A 20,714-nucleotide genomic window follows, 5' to 3' on the forward strand; every position below is an offset into this window, starting at 1 on the left:
AATGAAGCAGAAAAGGCACGCGCTTCATTGTCAGGGGAGCACATCGGTTTCTGTGTTCGGGGCACATCAGCATGACAAATCTAAACACACGTGTGCTGTGATTGGACATGGACAGCAGGGCTGCGGGTGCTCAGGTACTTTATGGAGGAAGTGGAAACCTTCTTTTTCTGCCAGCGCTGCCATCCACTGTCTATTCTCAGGGTGAATTACAGAGGGCATGGCGCTCACAGGTTGGTTTACTATCTCCGGCCCCTCTGCCTCACTCCTGCTTAGTGTTAAGCTAGGTGAACACGATGGGTTTCATTGAAGATGTGCCAGCTGTTCCAGTCATATTGGCACTGAAAAGTCTGCCAAGGACATTCATCACCCTAACACCCTCACGTGTGCCTATAGATGTAGAGCAAGCTCTGTTTAGTGTGACAGATGTCAGCTTCGCTGTTCCAAACCCATACTTTCCTTCAATTAGTAATGGTCAGGTGTCAGTTTGCAATGCTTTAGAAGGTCTTTCTCAGAGGATACGTGATCAGCAAAGGCAGAAAAGCCCTTCACTAGCTCAAAGGACTTCCTATGACATTATTAAAAGATTTAGTAACAATTACAACTTCCTGTCTGTAAGGAGGAAGCTCTTATAGTTGGCGCAGTAAGAGATTGGTCATTATTTAAAGAAACCAGAGTCAGTTTGTGTTCAGGTTTTGATTATTTTGTTCAGTCTGTATAATCCTTTCAGAGCAAGTTTGCGAAGTCTGGAAAGAAACCACCAAAGAGCAGAAACGCAATCCTCCACAGCCATGCACAATCAGTACCATCTCATTTAACTTTAACTACTGCATGCTGCTTGCATTAATGAAGCAGTGTAACCAGCCCTCCACCGAGCACACCTTCCACCCTCTGTCACCCATCAGGCAATCAGGTTAAATGGCCTAATCCCAACAATGAAAACAGAGGCACAGAAAATGGGTGCATTCTGTGGCCTAACAAAGTACCCCTGCAACAGGAGACACCAGATCCAGTTAAGGTGTTCCTTCTGTAACGCTCGCATAGAGCGCGGTGTCTTTTTCCTCTACATCTGCATGAAAATTTGACCATGGCTGAAAAGGCTTGAAGCTGTGGTTTGTTTGGTTGAAGGAATTTCCAGAAATTTCCAGAATGGTAAAACTGCATGTGTAATAGACATGGCTGTGCTTATAGTTTTGGATAATTAATAAAGATTAAGAGATAGCAACAGAAAAGGTCATCAAACCTTTAGAAAACAGAAAATTCGAAGAAGTTCGGTGACAGTAATTTATTCCTTTTTAACTCATCTTGACATTATTATTAAGATGATGACTTCACTTTATAAACAATGGGTTATTCATAATCAAAATGATTAAAATCTTTAACAGCAACAAAGGCAAAACTTACAGTTTGCCTTGTCATATTTAAGCCAGCAACATTTTTTTCATCTCTCTTAGACGATGATGGGCAAAATACAGCAGAATATACAAAAGCACACACACAGCAATGCCTACATCATGCATAAATGATAAATAAGTTAAAGCAAGCACTAAAAGTCAGTTTATTTAACCCAGAGAGACCTGAAAGTAGCAGAACATGTAACATGTAACACACCCAATTACAGCGTAACGGAGGCTTTGAGAGGACACAGTTTTACCTACTGTTTGCTCATGATGCAAAGCTGAGCCAGCCGTTCGAGGTGCTGTGCCTGGGAGGCCTGCTCCGAAAGTTCCTCTGGGGTTGTCCATCCCGCGGAGCCCAGCGTAGCCTCCTCTTGAGGCCCTGTTACACAAACACAGGGCATGGAATCACGACCCGACAACGCTCTTTTGAGCTAACCTTGCTCCTTGCTACCCTCCTCTTCCACTGAAGAGTTTAACAAAAAAATAATCTCCCCGAAAGCCGGGTATCTGTCTGTATCAATCTGTCTGGCACTGCTGTGGACTTGAAGCCGGAACAATAAAGAGGAGCCAACTGAGGACTGGAGACACAAGAGATAAGGGCAGGAGGGAGCAGATAAGGGAGTCAAACAACACACTCGCCACACCCCCTGGAGCATTGAGACGCACGCAGAGTGACACACCGCAAACATCATGCAAGTACTGCACACACATAGAAGATGCTTGGCTTGCAATCCACGCCACATCCAAATGCAAATAAATCATTGTAAGAGGTAAAGACATTAGTTTGCATAACAAAACCGACAAAATGACAATTACATTGGGGGAAACAGAGAAAAGAGCACATTTTGAAAGCACTGGGGAGGAAAAGAAAGCTGTAAGCTGTAGCTATAGTGCCAGCTCTGCCCCCAGAGAAGTCCAGCATCCAATCTGAATGAGTGCTGAATCAGGGGCTTCAGTATTCTGTAGTGACACACAGCTCGTAATGAGAAACTGTGGCCATTTGTCTTCTACTCCATCCCTGATCTCCACTGTGCCCATGCTACACTGCGCTGCTGCCTCAGCAGCAGACAGAGAGGCAGGCGTCTGGAGCAGCGGCAGCAGCAGGTGATGAATGAGCAGCCTTGCTGTGAATGCTCGCGTAAAGCTCGACCGGGTATATTGTAAACAAAGATGGAGTTGGGTAAAATGCGATGTCATATCGCCTGAACAACAACAACAACAAAAAAAGTATTCCTTAATTTTTACAAAAGTAAAATTGGTGAAGAAAAATAACAATGTGTTGATTAACTGTTTTAATCACCAGAAAAATGCCTTTAAAGTAACTGATCCACTCAAATCCAAGTGAAACTGCTTATTTATTAAGTTCAGGCAGTTATACTGAGCTACGGACAAACCTGATGACAAATTTTGCGCGGTGACGACAAGACTCTCAGAAAACATTCAGCAATTCGCTGAAAGAGCTGTGTATTTATTTTACACCAGAGTACTGCCAGATGTCGTGGTTTTCGGAGAAATCGAAATTCCAAGAAATCACGAGGACATGCCAAAGCCAAACGGATTCAAAGTGCACACTCTATAGGACATGCTATGTGTTTTCACACATATTCCCAGAAGTATCCTTGATAGCATAACATGGAAAGTACTTGCCTGTGCTCCCCTGAAGAGCGGTGAGTTCGATCAATGCCACTTCATAGAACATTTTTTCAGCCTGTATGAACTGGAGGGCCTTCCCATCTATTTATATGGGTGAAGGATCAGTCTCGGATATCAGAGGGATTACAGGCAGCTGCTTAAGTTAAAAACAGTCTCTGCTGCACAGCTCATAGACAACACACTTTTTTCACCTCACGTGCAAACAAAGCATACAGTACTCCAGGACACATTGGATTAGAGGTCAGTCACTTTGCCTGCTGTTTTTGTGGTTTTGTGAGCCAAAACATGTCAGACATTCAGTCTGATAATATAGACATGCCACATAACGACTCATATCTCTGTTGTATTGCCTTCCTTTGTCATTTTTGTGTATATTTTTTGCACATGATGTTTTGGACTGATCTGATTTGGCAGGTTTTTGTTTCCATGAAAAGACTCTATTTTAAGCGTACTAAAAATAGCTCGCTTGAAACATTCCACACACTTGGTTTTTGTTCCACTGTAAAACGACACCGTTGATGTTTGTCAGGTGAGTTTAAAGACCAATTGGGACGGAGAAGGCTTAAAATAAACCCAGGCGTGCCTGTTTAAATGTCCTACTTAACACTAGATTTCTCATGTGTGCCTCTTTTCCGCTCTGCTGTGACGCTACATGCCAATAAATCCTATAATGTTTTTCATAATATATAATATACAATTTTTAAAATATTTTTTAGTGCGTCATGCTATTAAAAAAAAAACATGAGCCAAGCCATATACAGAATTGTTTCAAATTCTTGAGTGTCCCCATATTTCTTTAAATTTTGATTCCACAATTTTTTTTTAAAAGTGGTCTTGAGCACAGTGCCCCAGTCTTTCTGAAAAATCTTCACAAAGTTCATCTTTGGACATTGGCTGTTTTTCACTCATTTCCTGTCCAGTTTTTTGTCTATGACTCATTCGGGGGATAAAACAGGGTCGTGTCTACACATAACAGACAGATTAGCAAAGGAGCAATTTTAAATTGTATCTTTAAGCATTTCGAATTTAAGTCAGTTGTGTTGGGGATCTTGTCAAAACTGATGAAAGTATGAACACAGAAAATACAGACAGATTTAGACACAACGCAAATCCATCGGGAAACACGTTTGCACATGTTTCAATGAACTTGTGCAACTAATTTCCATTTTCCTGGCAAAATATAAAGAAACATGGTGTGGCTCGAGACTTTTGCACAGTACCGTATTTGCCCGAGAGACAAAGACCCACTACAATTAAAACCAAATAAGATCTAAGATGTAAGAAATGCAAGAAAACGTGTACTCCTGAGCTGATTAGTAACAGGATGAGGGATGGTGATGGATGAATGTTGAAATGCTTTTAGAGGAAGTGCTTTTAAATAATTTAATGTGCTGTACAGAAGGAAATAACATAGGAACCTACTCTGAAAACTGAGCACTTTTATAAGTCACTGGAAAAGGATGATTGTTGTAGTGCTTTTGCTTTGATCACATTTTTGAGCAAGCTTAGAGCTCTATTACAAGATGGTTAGAAATACCTGTCACAGCTCCTGGGAGTCACCTGTTTAGCCAGACCATCTGTGAGGGAGGATGAGGGGAACAGCCGTCACCAAAGGTCACAGCGCTACTTCTGTCTGCTATTTTCAGTCAGCCTGGACTATAACAATGCAACAACAGGAACCTCACACAATGCTCTCCTGGGAATGACCTCCATTCTCTCACCCACACTCACACACCCTCTCTGAAACTGTAATTGGACTACACTCCAAAACTCTGGAACCTTCAAAGGCATCTGATCCCGCGTGTGCTCACCTCAAGTGTACAACCTATTTTAGCAGGGAGGAAATTGGAATTTGCTGTGGAATAGTACACCTAAGAAACTTGAAACGTGACTTAATTAGATATAACTTTAGTCAAACTTCCAACTAACTAATTGCACTTCAGAAATCTGAAATCGGGATATAACTGCATCTTTATCCGAAATCCACCTTTATTTGAGGTTAAAGTCCGCGTGTGCCACGCAGTTTTCTTTCCACGAAACACATATCAGTAACACTCATGAGCTAAAACAGCTTTTGGCTTTGAATAAAGGTCATTTGTGGACGGTTCCAGCTCTGATAACAACACATCGAGCCTTAAGCAGTCATTGCACTGTCACTATGACTATCAAGTGCAACTAATATAGTTTATTTGTCTGGACTAAAGCCAGCAAAGCAGCAAGAAACCAATGCTGATAAATGTAGACTGGTTTTCTTATCATGCTTTTGGTTAGAAATAACACATGAGAAGACGCTGCCAATCCTGTTCTCATACAGCATTTGCGTGACACTAAAAAGTTCCCACATCCTGCTCCCAGTTTTAGCAGACTGACCCCTCACCTCACCTCCCCAGAGGGTATTCACAAATGCACCAAAACATCACTGCTTCAGCTTCTGTGATTATCATGAAAAATACTAAAAGAACTGAAAGGTTGGAAGCAATTTAAACGGCAAAAATGGCTAAATCTCGAAGCGTTGTTTTCGTGACTGCAATAACCCCTTTTTCATTGTTATGCAAACTATTTCAGTCTGTATCTGACCTACAATACTTGTAATTTCACATTAAACCAAAACAATATGCGTTGCATAATAAAATAGCCAAATCTGACACGACACCACACGCTAATCTTACTGACTTAAGGAAAGAGTGGATCGTATGCTAAAAAATTTAACCCCATCTTGGAAGATGACCCTTGTAAATAGATACCTTTCCATGCTGAGAGGGGCGAACTGTAATGGCTATTGACAAAATGAAGCTCAGCAAATTGACCTATTTTGGAAAATGGACAGTGAGCGCTAGAGCCCTGCTGAGGTAGATAACCTGAGCTGGCAAGTAAAGTGTTGGAGTGTCTCAGTAACAGAGAGAGGAGCCATGGAGGTAATATATCCTGAAACATAACACCTCTCTATTATCTCTCTGTCCTTTACAGCTATAGTTTATAGAAGCAGTGAAGTGGCAATGCACAGGCTAGTCAGCGCAGATACGGGGTTAATTAGTGCTTTCCCACTCTGTTGTGTGGAGATAAGAGCCTACAAATCCTCTTAAGAGACAGACACACAACCTGGGCTCCACACAAAACATGTGGCATTTGGGGACAAATGCCTCAAAGACATCCCCTCATCCTCTCTGCTTTACATTGCTTTCTATAAAAGGGTCTACACGGTTCATTGTGGTGGAATTTGCCAAGCCTGCCTCGGTGACAAGCCTTTACACAACAGGTTTACAGAGTCGAAGAGCTAGTTTTATAGTTAGCTGCTTGCTAGAGGCTTAAAGGACAGGGGCAGAAAAAGTGTCAGATCAGCTTTTCCTCTTTTGTAAAGGATACAATTTTTTTCAGTGATGAAGAGTTCTGCAATCTGTAAAGCATAAAAAACAACCAAGGGACATAGTTAAATATTAAATAATTCACTTCCAACATCACAGCGAGTAGGCGTATGCATGATGTCACGAGCTGTCAAAACAAATAATTGTGCTCTCCTCACAGCACTGTTGGGCTGGTCGACATCATGCCATGCATTCCAAAGTTGTGGAGTAAAGGCTATGTTTTGACATCAGGGACATTCCTTCAGGCACAAGCAAAGACAGTTAAAACTGTAGCTCTACCTTTGTGGGAGGGTCTTCTAAAGCAACCCCAGTGTTTAATCTGCTAAGACTTTGGCCTTGGCTGCACAGAGCCCAAACATAATGCCTCTGATCTCACGCATAGCCCACACACCAATATTAACTGGATACTACGCTATTACCATAAACAGTGCCACTGTTTCTATGGAATACATTAGGCTTGAATTCAGCAACGCTAATAGCAGCATGCACATCATCAATTCTACGAGACCGAATGATTTTACAGTGTCAACACAGAGACCCATGATGGACTGCGCTGTCAGGTTTGACATTGAATATACTGAATGTGTCCTTTGTGTTGTGATGTTTGCTAATTTATGACGCTCAAAAGGAGAAGTGATGCACATGTGTTTGGACAGCTGTGCAAATACACGGTAGGGCATAAAATGTGTAGATGTAGGTAGCACACACGTGAATTCATGCTGGCACATGTGGAAGAGAAAGACACACAGAAAGACAGAACCTATGGCTGTGTGACATTTTGTGGGTCTGAGTATATCCAGTTCCCATCTGGCTCACCTGGTGTAAGCAGTTGGGCAGAGAGGTGAAGCTCTGCACATGAGTCAGTCCCAGCAGGCAGCTGAGGAAGCAGTGGAGGGCGGCCTGGTACTCCCCCTGCTGCTGGAGCTGCTGTCCCAGCTCAAACAGGCCCTCCCTCCCTCCGTTCAGCATCCCCAGTCCCAGCCAGAGTCAGCGCTGCCTCCCATCAGAGCTCCACCGGCCGAGGACGAGCGTTCCTCCCTTCACCAGTCTGCTGAAGCACCACAGGTAGAAAGAAGCAGCCACACAGTGAAATGTTTTCAGACCGCTGCCGCTCACATGAATCAAAACAGGAATGTGACAGGAGGAGGAGGGAGCAGTGCAGATTCCTCTCAGTCTCGTCTGTGCACAGTAAGTCAAGGACAGGTTGTAAGGAGCAGTCTGAGGGAGCACTGGCGACTCACACAGAAAAGATTCATTCCCCTCCCTCCTCCTAGGCTGCACCAGGAAAGGAGGACAGAGGAAGTTGGAGAGTATTTGCTGTTTGAGTGACAGCGCTCTCAGCCAATCCCTGCTCTAAACATGTACAGTAGCTCCTCCAGAGTCTGCTGAGCACATTGAGTCTCTCTCCAATCCTCGAACAGGGAAACTGCAAAGGTTTATGTTTTGATGATGAAAAGCAAACATAGTGGCACATGTATATTATCTACTACAGCTCTAAATATTGCATATAATTCGATTCACTTTTGTGAGAACCCCTTTTTTTCTCTGATACTGTGCTGTGTGCAGTATATTATGCATATTAACAGTATGAGGAAATTCATTATGCATATTAACAGTATGAGGAAATTCATTATGCATATTAACAGTATGAGGAAATTCTGAATCTTACTGCCCTGCTCATGATTTATAAATGAGACATACATAAGAATTATGCACCAAATGCTGTGTTAGCATGTTTTTGGAATACAGTGCAACCAAGCAAAATTCTGTAACGGAAAGAAAACCGCAGAGGAAAACACAGGATCATTAGAAATAGCCATATAAGAGAAAACACTCACTATCCAAACAAGGACAACAAATATTTATTCAGGAAGAGCGCCTCCTGCGGATGTTTGCTCACTTACCTTAACACTCAACACTAATCCGAGGCAAACCTGTGCCGACAGGAACGGACGGGATGTAGAGATGAGTGATATGGCCATATCTTGATTGCTGGATCATATAGAAGATCGTGACTCTGAAAGCAGCATTCCTACTCTCAGTCCATTTGGTCATAAGCTTGGCAGGAGGAGGAAATGAATGGTGTATAACAAAGCAAATGGGCAGAGTCAGTCTCCATTAGTGTCCAATGCACCTTGCTAAGCAAGATGGGATTTTAATGGTTAGTAAGGCTGGGGAATGGGGGATGAGAAGGCATTAAAGTCGCACTTCGGGTCAGGTGTCGAACTGTGAACAGCGCAAATTTATCTATAAGCTGTGAGGTGACATTATGCTGATGCAGGCCAACTTATCTCCTTCCTGCCCAGAGACCTGGATAAAACAGACACGTAATTGTGCTTGCTCTACTATCCTGCTGCACAGCCATAATGCAGTTAGACAGTAAGCAAAGCTTCTGATATGACTGAGTTGGAAGGCCACTGGCAGAGAGTGTGGATCTCCATTTCAAAACTGCAGGCCAGCCAAACTGAAACGACACACTGAACTGTGAAGGGACTGGATCTTTATCTATTGGGGCAACTATGCAACTGGAAGCCCACCCAAAACATAGAGTACAATCCTTTCAAAAATAGTGTTTTTCCAACCATGAAAAAATCTCCATCATCGTTAAATGATCTGGAAGCCCTCAGCCTGGGTAATGCCCACTACACTGAAATCAACTGATGAGAGAAACAATATTTAGACAGTTGATGCTCTTGCAAATACATCATAAAACAGTAGTGATAAAATATAAATCACCATAAAACTGATATGCAAAGTTGACATCATAAAAAACTCACACTTTATATATCATGCATGTGATGTCTGTACAACTGCTGTCTTGCATTTTGCATGTTGGCTGGGATGCTGTTGGACAATTAACTCTTTTGACTTGCTCCCAATGCAGAAACGCAGATCTTTTATTTACAATTGTTTTGACATAGATATAGATTGATGGTCACTAGTCTGCAGGGTGAGAATGGAAATCTACCTGTTATTGGAATATTGATTGCCTGTCCTGTGGAGTTGGTAGACATATACATCAGTGTGATCAGCAAACACAGCCCCCACTGCCCAGGGACACCAATACACCACACTAATGTAAAGAGATAGCGAGCAGACCCTTCAGCAGACTGCAGAGTGGAATGAAACTGTCATTCACAGATATAAATTTAACTTCAGCAGGTTATTGCAGAGCAGTAAATTTTGGTATATTAAATTAGTGTTAATGGTTTGTGTAATGCACATTTGCAGTGTTTTGCAGGTTGGACTGGTTTATATATCACCGCACTCCCTCAGCACACAAGTGTGCAATTTGGTATGAAATGATGAACTTTACTGTTAATTATCAGCAGATTGAAATCAATGCATCCTTTACTTTAATACTGGAAACCTTAGTCTTAGTTTCTCTGCCTCATGCATACTTGAACTTTTCTCTGCACGACTTAATGTAATGAGAAAATCTTTCACTATTAAATAAAGATTAATACATTTTGCTCTGTCCAGCAGGTTTGCAGGGGAACATTGCTGCTCTTGTGTCCTCCCGTCATTTCTCAACACTGCGCATGACCCTACATCAGCATATACTATTTATATTTCCCGCATTGTGCACATACAGCTACTCTATGCAATTTTGCTATAGCCTAGAGGTCTCTGATATGGAATATATTCCTCTGTATGAGTGACAGCGGCTACATCCCAAGCTACGGTATGCCAAGTCCAAAGATATGAAGCCAAGACTAAGTATTCTTCTTGACATGAGGCCGCCAAGATATCCAGCAGGACTGCAAGCTTGCACAAAACACCACATCCAATATGAAACCTTGCATCCCTTTTTAAAGATATAAATATTATGCTCTGTTCTTGAATTCTGTGGTCTGTTTAAACCCATCCACTTTCCCACTGGTGCACCAGCATCCCTCAAAGACTCAGGCTCTGGCAGTTTAATAGGCTTGGTCCTGACACCCCCAGCTACTGAAAGGCAGTTTATGACCTCCATGTAATCAGCAGTAAACGCTGCCACCATCTGTCTCTTTTTACTCAATTATCTGACCCAGTGACTTTTACTGACAAACACTGTCCAGGTAAACAAAGTAACGCAAATCCCCCTGCTAAGATTCTGACACATCTATACATCATTTAACACAGATTTCTTTTTCGATCAGGTCTCGCTCCAACTGTGCCTTGCAACAAAGGGCAACATTCATTTAGGAGAAGAAAACTAGGAAGTATGGCTGCTGATATTATCGCCTAAACGATCATAACTGGTTACTGTGAAAAAGTCACACATGTTACACATTCAGTCAAGACTAATAACATAGCTTATCTTAAAATCTTAATGAAAGGAACCACTTAACTGGGTTTGTAATGACTCATCTCTGTCACAGTGTGTTAAAATCACTTCATTAAGAATTCTTGATTAAAAGGAATCGCCTTATATGGCATCTCTGGTGAGCTCATTATCTTTTGCTCTACTCTTGCAACCCCTAGTGGACAATCCACAGATGTAAAGCAATCTCACACACTCAGCACACATGCTCTGATGAAGCTTTGCAGAAAAGGGTGACCAAATCTGCTCAAATCTACATGTCTTTTTTACAGTGTGAGTGATCCCTGCTGTCCGTCTCTGATATTTTGAGACAAACAAAGAACATTGAAATATTAGAGTGATGTCTTTATTCATCAATCTTTTTACAACACCAGTCAAGAAAACAAAAATCTGGGCCAGGAGACATGTGTGCAATCATCTGAAGGCACACATGTCTCCTGGCCCTCCTTGCTTATTCACAGCCCACAGCATCTGTCTGCAAAGAGAAAAAGTGAAGGTTTGTTTTGTCTGTGTGGGAGGTAAATTACTGACAACAGCCAGCGACAGAAGACTACATTGACTTCTTAATAAATTTAAGTGACACTGCAATTCACATGTGACAACAGCTATGATGTGACTGCTGGCTGTTTGAGATGTCGTCGACTCCCACTTGTTCAGTCTAATAAGGCCTCTTGATTTATCACATATAGGAACGTGGTTTTCCTCAAAGCTGTCTCCTCTTTTTCTCTGTTAGCTTTTGTCTTAGCTCTCAATTAAATGCTTACAAAACATGATGTCAGAGGATGAGACAGGAGTAACGACACTCACAGCTTACTCATTTTATCTGGGATACGATGATGCAGACAATCACGGGCTCTCTGCCACACTTCATTAACATAGCTTTAATTCAAACTGTCTGAGGCTGCATAGTCATGCTGTTTACAGTGTCTCAACCAACAAGCACTTAAAGCATTTTAAGCATTTTCTTTTTCTGTTAGCTACACCAGCACAATTCAGAGCTGCGCTGGGCATGCTACAGATGCAAATCAGCTAAGATGCAGTTAGAAATAGTGTGATGGTGGACACATGGACTTATTTTAGGATGTAAATGCCACATTTACTCTGCATCAGCTGACATGAGCATAATGTTAGCAATCCTTTCAAAGGTTTTGTGGTGTAGTGAAACTGGTCAATGGGTTCATGTCTGTGAGGAATTGAAAACAGCCTACCTGCCACCTGCGTTAAGAAGTCACCTGCAGCCTCACTGGTTTTGTTTCTGCTTGCCATTTAATCATTTATCAGTGTCCCATGTTCCCCCTTTCTTCCTGCATAATTATGCAGGTGTGGGTTAGTCCATCAAGTGCTTGCAAATAGATGTTTTCTCCTCTTAAGGGGAAAAAATAATGGTGAGGTCTGGGAGGCTTTCATAGCAACACTTTAATCTAACAATTTCCTCAATATGAGACATGTGAGAAGAGCACTTGAGCACAGACAAGAGTCTAAATATGAATCTGGGAACCTAATAGGGATACTACAGAGTGGTGATGGCTGTACTGTGTTCAGTTTTCTCTATTAGAAACTGAGTCAGAGAGAATGACTTAATAGTGAAACCAAAACTTGTGTGTGATACTACATTATGAACATCCTGATTGAAGGATCATTTTCTTTTTGCATATTATATAAAGTCGGTTGCAAAGGAACTAAAAAGGCCCTCGGAGAGGGCTGATTTATGATCCCAAAACGCAAAAAATTAATGGGTTGTTTTTGTTCCACGTCTCCACTTAGATTTCTGAAAGTTGGCCAGGCAGTAAAAAAAAGTCCATGCAAAACCTTTGCAAAATTTTTGATGTGTATTTGAACTTTTTTTGCATAAAAAAAGGGAACATCAACTGTTTTAATCCTGTTTTAATATAGCGCTGAGGAAAGTTTAATGTAGTGAGCTCCTCGTGTACGATTTATCTTAACCACTGCCACAAGAGGAGCTCAGTGTCATGGTCAATCAACCACTGATGCAGGCAGCTCCAGAGAAACACTCCCCACTTCATCTGGAATAAGGGGTTGTTATGGAAGGGCAGAGAAGGCGAGTGACCAGCAGGGAGTGACCAAACACAGTAAATGTTTATGTGTCATTATCCATCCTTCAAGAGAAGCGCTCCACTTTCATTCCAGACTTCCCTTTTTTATTGTAGTCCATTCAAAACTGGGATAAAAGGCCTTTAAATTTAATTGGTTGGAAAATTTGGTCGTTTTGTTTTTGGTGGCAAACTGGTGCTACTGTACATAGTTAATCCTGGTCATTTCCAGCCATTTTACATGCGAGTGGTTTAGAAAGACCTATCTAAAGAGAAATTGGCTCATCACTCAGTGGAGCTGTGAGATTTCTGCTGATGACATTTCCATTAACAACAGGGTATAATATGTTTATAGATTCCCATTTTCTTGGCCCTTTAATTTCTCCCTTTGCAACACAATTCCTAACAGCTGCATGTGCGTGAGGACAGAGGACTTTATAGATTGACCATACAGTGAATCTATAGGCAGTGCTGACACAGCATTGTGATATGGCTGATATAGTCAACTATGAACATGCAGTGTTATAGTAACAGAACCCCAGAGAATAAAAGAGTTTATATTCTTGCACTCTTGAACCTGCCACTGAATGTGCTAATGCAGATATTTTCAGATAATGACACTGAAATGATGAGATCATCATAAAAATGGATTTTCTAAATGTATGGAGGAACAAGAAGAAAATCACTAATGAAAGCTATTGAAACCAGGCTTCCTGTTACTGTGTTATTGCCCGGTTTTCAGCTGTTCTGGTATAAACAGACAGCTCCTACCACAAGATGTCCATTAATTGGCAGTATTTGATTAAATTCTCAATGGCCAGCTCTCCTTATGGAGGTTAATTGGTTTTGCAAGACACTGATGACATGATCTTTTAATGGAATGGAGAGAGCAGAATTTTTTTTATTTGGGTGCAGACATGCAGACTTGACAACTTTGAGACAGGCTTATGTTCAAAAATAACATGCTTTGATATACAAGTGAACCAACAACCTCTGCAGTGGTGTTAATATAAGTAGAGGATCACTGGGATCATTGTCATGCTGAGAAACGAAGCGGTTGCAAATCAGATGGCACTTTTCTGCATTTATAATTCCATTGATCGTGCCAGCAAAGGCCCAAACCATAACAGAGCCTTGAGACCCTCTCTGTTGTAACTCTCTCCTGAGCTCCTCTGTGCATACTGACCTCACTTTCTCCTTCGTTCCTTCCTTAAGAATGACTTCTTGAAAACCATCCTTTCACTGAGGCCATTTCTGATGAGGCTTCAGTGAGCAGATGGAGAAACTGAAGGTCCAGACTTTTTAGATTCATAAACACATGACTTTCAGTTACTGTTCATCTGCCTATTTTGTCCTTCACTTGCTCGGTTTCCTCAGATTTTTAAGAATAAACTGCACATCACGTTTTAGCTAACTCTTTTGTGGGAATCACCTTCATGGTGCAAAAATATGCCTGTAAAATCGTTATCTAGTGTGTTTTTTTGCCAACAGGCCTCTAGTAATAAACACATTTAAGATACAATGTAAAATTGGTCCCCAATTTGTGGGGATAGGTTAATTGAAAAATCTAAACTGCCCATAGTTGTGAATGTGTGAGTGAATGTGAGTGTGAATGGTTGTCTGTCCCTGTGTGTTGGCCCTGCGACAGACTGGCGACCTGTCCAGTGTGTACCCCGCCTCTCGCCCTATGACTACTGGGATAGGCTCCAGCGCCCCCCGCGACCCTGAGAAGGATAAGCGGAAGCGAATGGATGGATGGAAAATTGGTTCTTTGTATTCTCTTATGTGTGGACACAACACTGGTTCATCCCTTTAGTTAGGTGCCTTTTTTAGTCTTGAATCATTCACAGGTCAGTGTAAAGTGGCTTAATAAAAAAAAAATTCTGTAAAATTCTGTAAATGGTCAGGTACAAGGACTGAATTGAAATGAGAGAAAAAGCAGACAAAGAAAGTACAAAGAAAAACTTTCAAAAGCCGGAGAACTGTTAGTAAAAACTGATTAAAAAGAGTAACAAGAGTCTGGCTCCTTGGAAGGAAAACATAAAAGAAATGAGGGGTAGCTCATTTTGCACATTAGTATAAAAAAAACATTATGCTCGAAACAAAAAGTTGCCTTAATTCACTTTACTATTAGTGCACTAAAATGGAAGTGTATATTAATTGTGGATCATGGGAAAATTCACAAGCGCCCACTCAGCAGCCAAGAGTCACTGGAGGGACTTCCAAGCTTGGGAACCAAGAGCATATAAGACAACCAAGGCACACAGGTAGTGCTCATGTCTCTTTGAACTGTAACATTTAAAAAAAAATTGTGGGAGATCTACACCTGATCTGCCCTGTGTTGATTAAACAATAATAATTAAATTGGTCACCGAAAGCCAAGATCTGCCGCTCCATGAACTGCTTATTTACAGAGTCATCAACCTCTGGACAATTTCATCATGGGAAATAAACAGCCAGGGTCACGTCCTTCACTGGTGAAATACGTCAACTCCTCTGTGAGGTACCACGTTAATAAAACATTCTGGCACAGAGACATAAAACTCAAATATTAGGTGCAGACTCACACACAAACACCAGCACTGTTTAGTCTAGTGGTGGCTCCAGTTAAACCATTTCAAATCACTGCAAAATAGTAGGGAAAGGAGCTTGGGGTGAAATTTCAGGGCACTTAATTAACAGAATCCAGTTGGGATTTGACATAATTTGGATTCTTGGTTAAATGATAAAAAACTGGAAGTGTGCACACAGTACACAGTAAATAATTTAAAAAAAAATAGAACAGAAAAAAGCTACAAAAAACAGTCAAACTAAAACCACATGAAAAAAAGTAAAAAGTAGTAGAAAAAAAACAGAGGAGCAGACAATAAATAGGGACTTGATTTTATGAAACAAAGCTACCTCTAAGCTCGAAATTTCCCCAGTAATTTCTTTTCCCTGTCTCAAAGCTACTTCCTGCACTGTGTTGTAGGTTTTGATGTACGGATAAGGAGATGGATTAGAATAAAAGCTGAACATAATTGCTTGTTGTTGAAATGAATCAGGTCGTTTACTCAAAGGGGAATGACAGCAATCATCGACATGTCGATTTTAAAGCACCTCCTATATCTTAACTGAGCTGAACCTAAGCCTCGCTCCCTGCTCCAAACAAACAGACCTTTAAAAAAAATGATGTTTTAACTGTTTTCATCTGGCTGTGACGCCTGTAAAAACCGTGTCCACTAAAGACATTGCGTGTGGGTCTGGAACTCTCACGGGAAATCTAGTAGTTTGTTTGGCAGGAAACAGAAGGTGTAAACAAATGGAAGGCAGGGGAGGATTTACAGCTTCCCGATGCATACATCTCTGGTGGGACAATCCCACCTTCTCTGCCATGGCTCATTCTGACAGGCCGCAAAGAGGCAGTCATAGAGACTAACCTGCTGTGCCTGTGAGTGCTGCGATGTACTGCTGAGCTTGTGTTATACAATGCAGAGGTAAAATGTACTAAAACTGCAGAATTACCTTCCATGCAGTAAATTCGGCCGAGGAAAAACATATGGCTAGCTGGAAACAGCTGGTAGTGGATTTGTGCCAGCTATAAAAGTTGAAATAAATATCCAGAGCAGCCTTTTAATTTGTGTAACATTTATTTTGGGGGGAATTCCTCAGGTTAAAAAGTAAGCCATTACCTAGTTCAGTTGGCCATAGCAGTAACTGGCATTAAAGCAATTTAGGAATCTTAATTGTTCCCTTCTTTCCTCAGGTACAACTGCATTAATTCTTTGTGCCATAGATTTAGCAAGGTGCTGGGAACATTCCTCAGAGAGTTTGCTCCATATTTAAACGATAAATCAGAAGTTTCTGAAGTGCTAATATTATTACATACATATACAACAACTATGCCACATTCAAAATCCCTTAAATCACTTTTCTTCCAGATTTTGATGCTTGTTTTGAACTTCAGCAGTTCATCTTGACTTGTCTGCAAGCCTAAATGCATTGAACTGCTGCTGTTTGTTTAGTTGATTTGATATTTGTTTTAACGACCAGCTGATGAAGTGTACCCATCTATTTATGAACCACTCTATCTGTAGAAAGATAAATAATCATTTATCAAACATAAGTATACTGTAACATCTCTATTACACATTTTAGGGGAGCTCAAGGAAACTGATGACTACAGTTGCAAAGGGAAGTATTTACATCAGGAAACTAACATAACAAATTATGTAAATGTATCCAAACAGTACAACTTTAACCCTTTAAGACCTACCATAGAACTAAGTCCGCCAGAACTTATATTATATTTTTTCATGCTATAGTGCCATTTTTGGGAGCATTTCAAGTTACTATACATCAATACAACCATTATAGCCCAAATTTTAATAATATGTATGCATTAAGTGCATAGTAATTACATAAATTGCAAAAAAGTGCAATAAACTACAAAAAAAAAAAGTTTTTTTAACATATATTTCTAGTTAGAGAAATTTAAGAGGCTTATCCCTCAAAATTGTAAATACAAAAAAGGAAATTTATTTTGAGTGTCTTCATAGTTTTTTTCTGAAATACACCAATTTTTATATACTGCAGGAAAAACGAAAATAAATATTATAATGCAAATGCAAAAAACAGCATATGCATCAAAATAAACTATTTCCAGCAGTGCAATATGAGTCCTAAGCTTCCCAGAAATGATACAGAAAGTCATAAAGTAGAACATAACTTTTAAAAACACCAGTATAGGCTTATAAGGCCCTGAAGGTAAAACCAGGCCATTACCTGCCCGGTTTCGAACTATCGCATGTCCGCAGGTAATGGCGGACATGTGATAGTTCGCGCTGACGTCTATTCCAACGTAGGAAGTGTTACAAACAGCTGATCGGATCGGCAAAGCGTGTTTCTGGAATATTATGTTTTTGTTGCTGCAAATGCTTTTTATGCAATTTTTGCAAAGCCATATGTGGAAGGAAACCGTGACCTAGGACAAGCTGATTGCATAAGATGTAAGTACAACTCCTCCGGTTTCATATGCAAAAAAAAAAAAAAAAAAAAAAAAATTGCGCTAACTTACGTGGTTGCACTTCTACCGGGATTTAAAAATAGTTACGCAAAACGGAGCGTGCCTGCTCCGACCGGCTTTAAAGGGTTCATTTAGTTTAACTTTTCATCTAATACCATATTTTGTTTCTTTACAAACATATTATATTCACAGAAGATAGAACGGCTTACTTATATTTTTCCAGCGGGTCTGGATTATTGGAAGTCTCAAATATAAAGCAAAATGCTAATGCTAAACAACATGACAACATGCTTTGTGTTTCACATAAAATTAGTATGCAACCACTGATGCGTTTAGTGTTTTACCGTAGGCTCTCTTGACAATAGAGGCAACCTACAATAAAATAGTAGATATGAGAAATGTATTACTGTAGCTTAATAAAATCCTAATTCATCTACATCCTGACAGTTTCCCCTCAAGGAGAAGTGCACTGGTTATACTGTAAAAAAAAATCCATGATAATTATGTAGCAATATTGGTTTTATCGCTACAGGATGTATCCCAACCACATGCTGCTTTCTATAAATCGAATGCCTTGCTGCTGTACGGTGAAGGGCACAGTATAAGCATATAGTCATGGAGAATCCAGAACAACCAAGTCAGCCTGTATGCCATTTGTTGATATACTATGTAGGAAGCCATGAACTCACATTAATTATTTAAACACTGATGTGACATACATACCCTACATGCATTTTTACATCCCTGTTTTATTGTCAATTTTATTCTAAACTGTAAAGTTTGCATCATTATTTTCCATCAGTGTATCACTTTTAAAGCTCAGCTGAAACGGTCACCAGTGTTCAAACTCAATAAATCTATTTTGCTGCAAAGTTGTTAGCATCTTTTATATGTATTACCCTTGAATCCAGCCTGATGTATTTGGTTTTCCTGGAAAAGAAAAAGCAAAGAATCACAGCTAAGCTTTCAGAAGCTGCAGGCTATTTGGGCATGCTGGTGATTTGAGCTCATTCTGACATACTCCCAGAGACAATGTTAACAGGCTGATAATTAGCAAGTGTTTAGCATGTCGCTAATTAGAGCTGAATACAAAGTACAAACAAAGCTGATGGGAAAGCCACTAGTAAAGCAGAAAACATACATGCACTGGTCCCTTTGTTAGGTACACCTGTTCAACTGCTCATTAATGCAATATTCTAATCAGCCAATCACATTAAAGCAACTTAGTGCATTTGGGGATGTAGACACAGTCAAGACAAGCAGCTGACATTCAAACTGAGCATCAGAATGGGGAAGAAAAGGTGATATAATTGGCTTTGAAGATACGCTGATTTATGCATTTAAAAAAAAAAAAAAACTGATCTACTGAAAATTTCCCATACAACTATTTTAAGGGGAATGGTCTGAAAAAAAATATCCAGGGTTTTCTGGGTGGAAATGCCTTGTTGGTGTTAGAAGAGAATAACCCAGTGGTTCCCAAACTTTTTTTGCTGGGCCCCCCTTGTTTTACAAGAAAAATGTTCGCGCCCCCCCTCGCGCGCGCACGCACGCAATAACACGTCCTCCAAAGGCAGAGGCGTCATGGTGTAATTATTTTACATGTAGTTGTTTTTTTTTTTCCTGTGTAATAATATTTAACATTGCTATCAATACATTTTTCAAAAAATCCCTCTGCAAAATGGGTTCAAAAACATAAACAACTGTTGGATGCTGTTTGTCCGTGATTTGAACCGGGGGAACAAATTGTGGCAGGATCAGCCTGATATTATTTGTATCCCACTGTAACTTTACTGTATAAAGAGCTAGCATCTCCAAAATGTCAGGAGTAGTTAGTCATTACAACAAGTGTTTGTGAACTACAAATCAAGAATGTGGGATACTGTTTGTCCGTGATTTAAACAGCCCAGCGCTGCTCCCGACGAAGGGAAAACCAATCCTGCAGGGAGACCTACCTCGGCACTTGTGCAGGTAAAACCAAAGGGAAGATGTGCTTCACCATATTTTCTAGTCTTTGGCTTAGAATGAAGTTGGTTTGGAAACATATTCAGCTATGCTTCATCTCCTGCTTTGCGTTTGTGTGGGCGCCCCGTGCTAGCAGTGTCCAAGCGTTGTTGTTTTTTTTTTTTTTTTTTCCCTTTACGTCTGGAATAACCAGTCAGCTTCAAGCTGATAAAAACACATCATAAACTCACATAACCGCTCATTGCAACCAAGGTATGCAGAAGAGAATCTCTGAAAACACAATATGTCGAACCTTGAAGCAAATGAGCTAAAGCGGGAAACCACACCAGGTGGCACTCCTGTCAGCTAAGAACACAAAGCTGAGGCTAACTTCACACTTTTCAACAAGGGAAGATTGAAAAACATGCCCAGTCTGATAAGACTCAATTTCTGCTGTAACATTCAGATGGTCGGGTCAGAATTTATTGTAGAAAACATCATATTATTAATCCTGCCTTCTATCAACAGTTCAGGCTGCTGGTGGGACACTTTGGGTTTAAATGCCACAGCCGGTGTTGTTGCTGCCCATGTCCATCCCCACAGTGTACATATATATGAGTGGAATTTTAGAATAAAGGCACAATGTATGATGCACTCTCAAGTGGAGAAAACGAATGTTGGGAGCTTCTAAAAGACATACGGTAATGCAGAGAAGGATGGAGCACTTTTCTACCTTTTTACAAAGGATTACCAGGCTTTGGAAAACATGGTGTCTCTCTCACTTGATCCATTTTGTGTCTGGGGATGCTCGTGGATCACAGAATGAAACATCTCTGAGGTAACAATCAGTTCACTAAAGCCAAACATCTGTCTTTCAGGTCACCTGCTGGGCTTTAGGCTTTAACATGCCTCTTGTTTTAGTCCCATTGGCACTAGAAAAAAGAAGGGAAGGCTCAGTACAACCTATGCTTAACCCTCTGTGGGGAACAATATCTTGCA

At 40.6% G+C, this 20,714-nt stretch overlaps 1 protein-coding gene across 4 annotated transcripts in view; it reads right to left on the reverse strand.

The window, feature by feature from the left end:
- Positions 1-20,714, reverse strand: part of c19h14orf180 (chromosome 19 C14orf180 homolog) — a 38,033-nt gene that overhangs the window by 4,763 nt on the left and 12,556 nt on the right. The window contains exons 2-5 of one of the 4 annotated variants that reach the window (XM_085142796.1): positions 7,229-7,460; positions 6,414-6,444; positions 3,045-3,131; positions 1,656-1,776 (exon numbers count right to left, since the gene is read on the reverse strand). In XM_085142796.1, the coding sequence (XP_084998922.1) occupies positions 1,656-1,776; positions 3,045-3,131; positions 6,414-6,444; positions 7,229-7,381 (392 nt within the window). In that variant the 5' untranslated portion in view covers positions 7,382-7,460. Of the gene's footprint in view, positions 1-1,655; positions 1,777-3,044; positions 3,132-6,413; positions 6,445-7,228; positions 7,702-20,714 lie in introns of those variants that run through there. The other 3 variants (XM_085142797.1, XM_085142795.1, XM_085142798.1) reach the window with 3 other exon arrangements.

Source organism: Neolamprologus multifasciatus, chromosome 19 (assembly GCF_963576455.1).
Source record: "Neolamprologus multifasciatus chromosome 19, fNeoMul1.2, whole genome shotgun sequence".
Classification (NCBI taxonomy): domain Eukaryota; kingdom Metazoa; phylum Chordata; class Actinopteri; order Cichliformes; family Cichlidae; genus Neolamprologus; species Neolamprologus multifasciatus.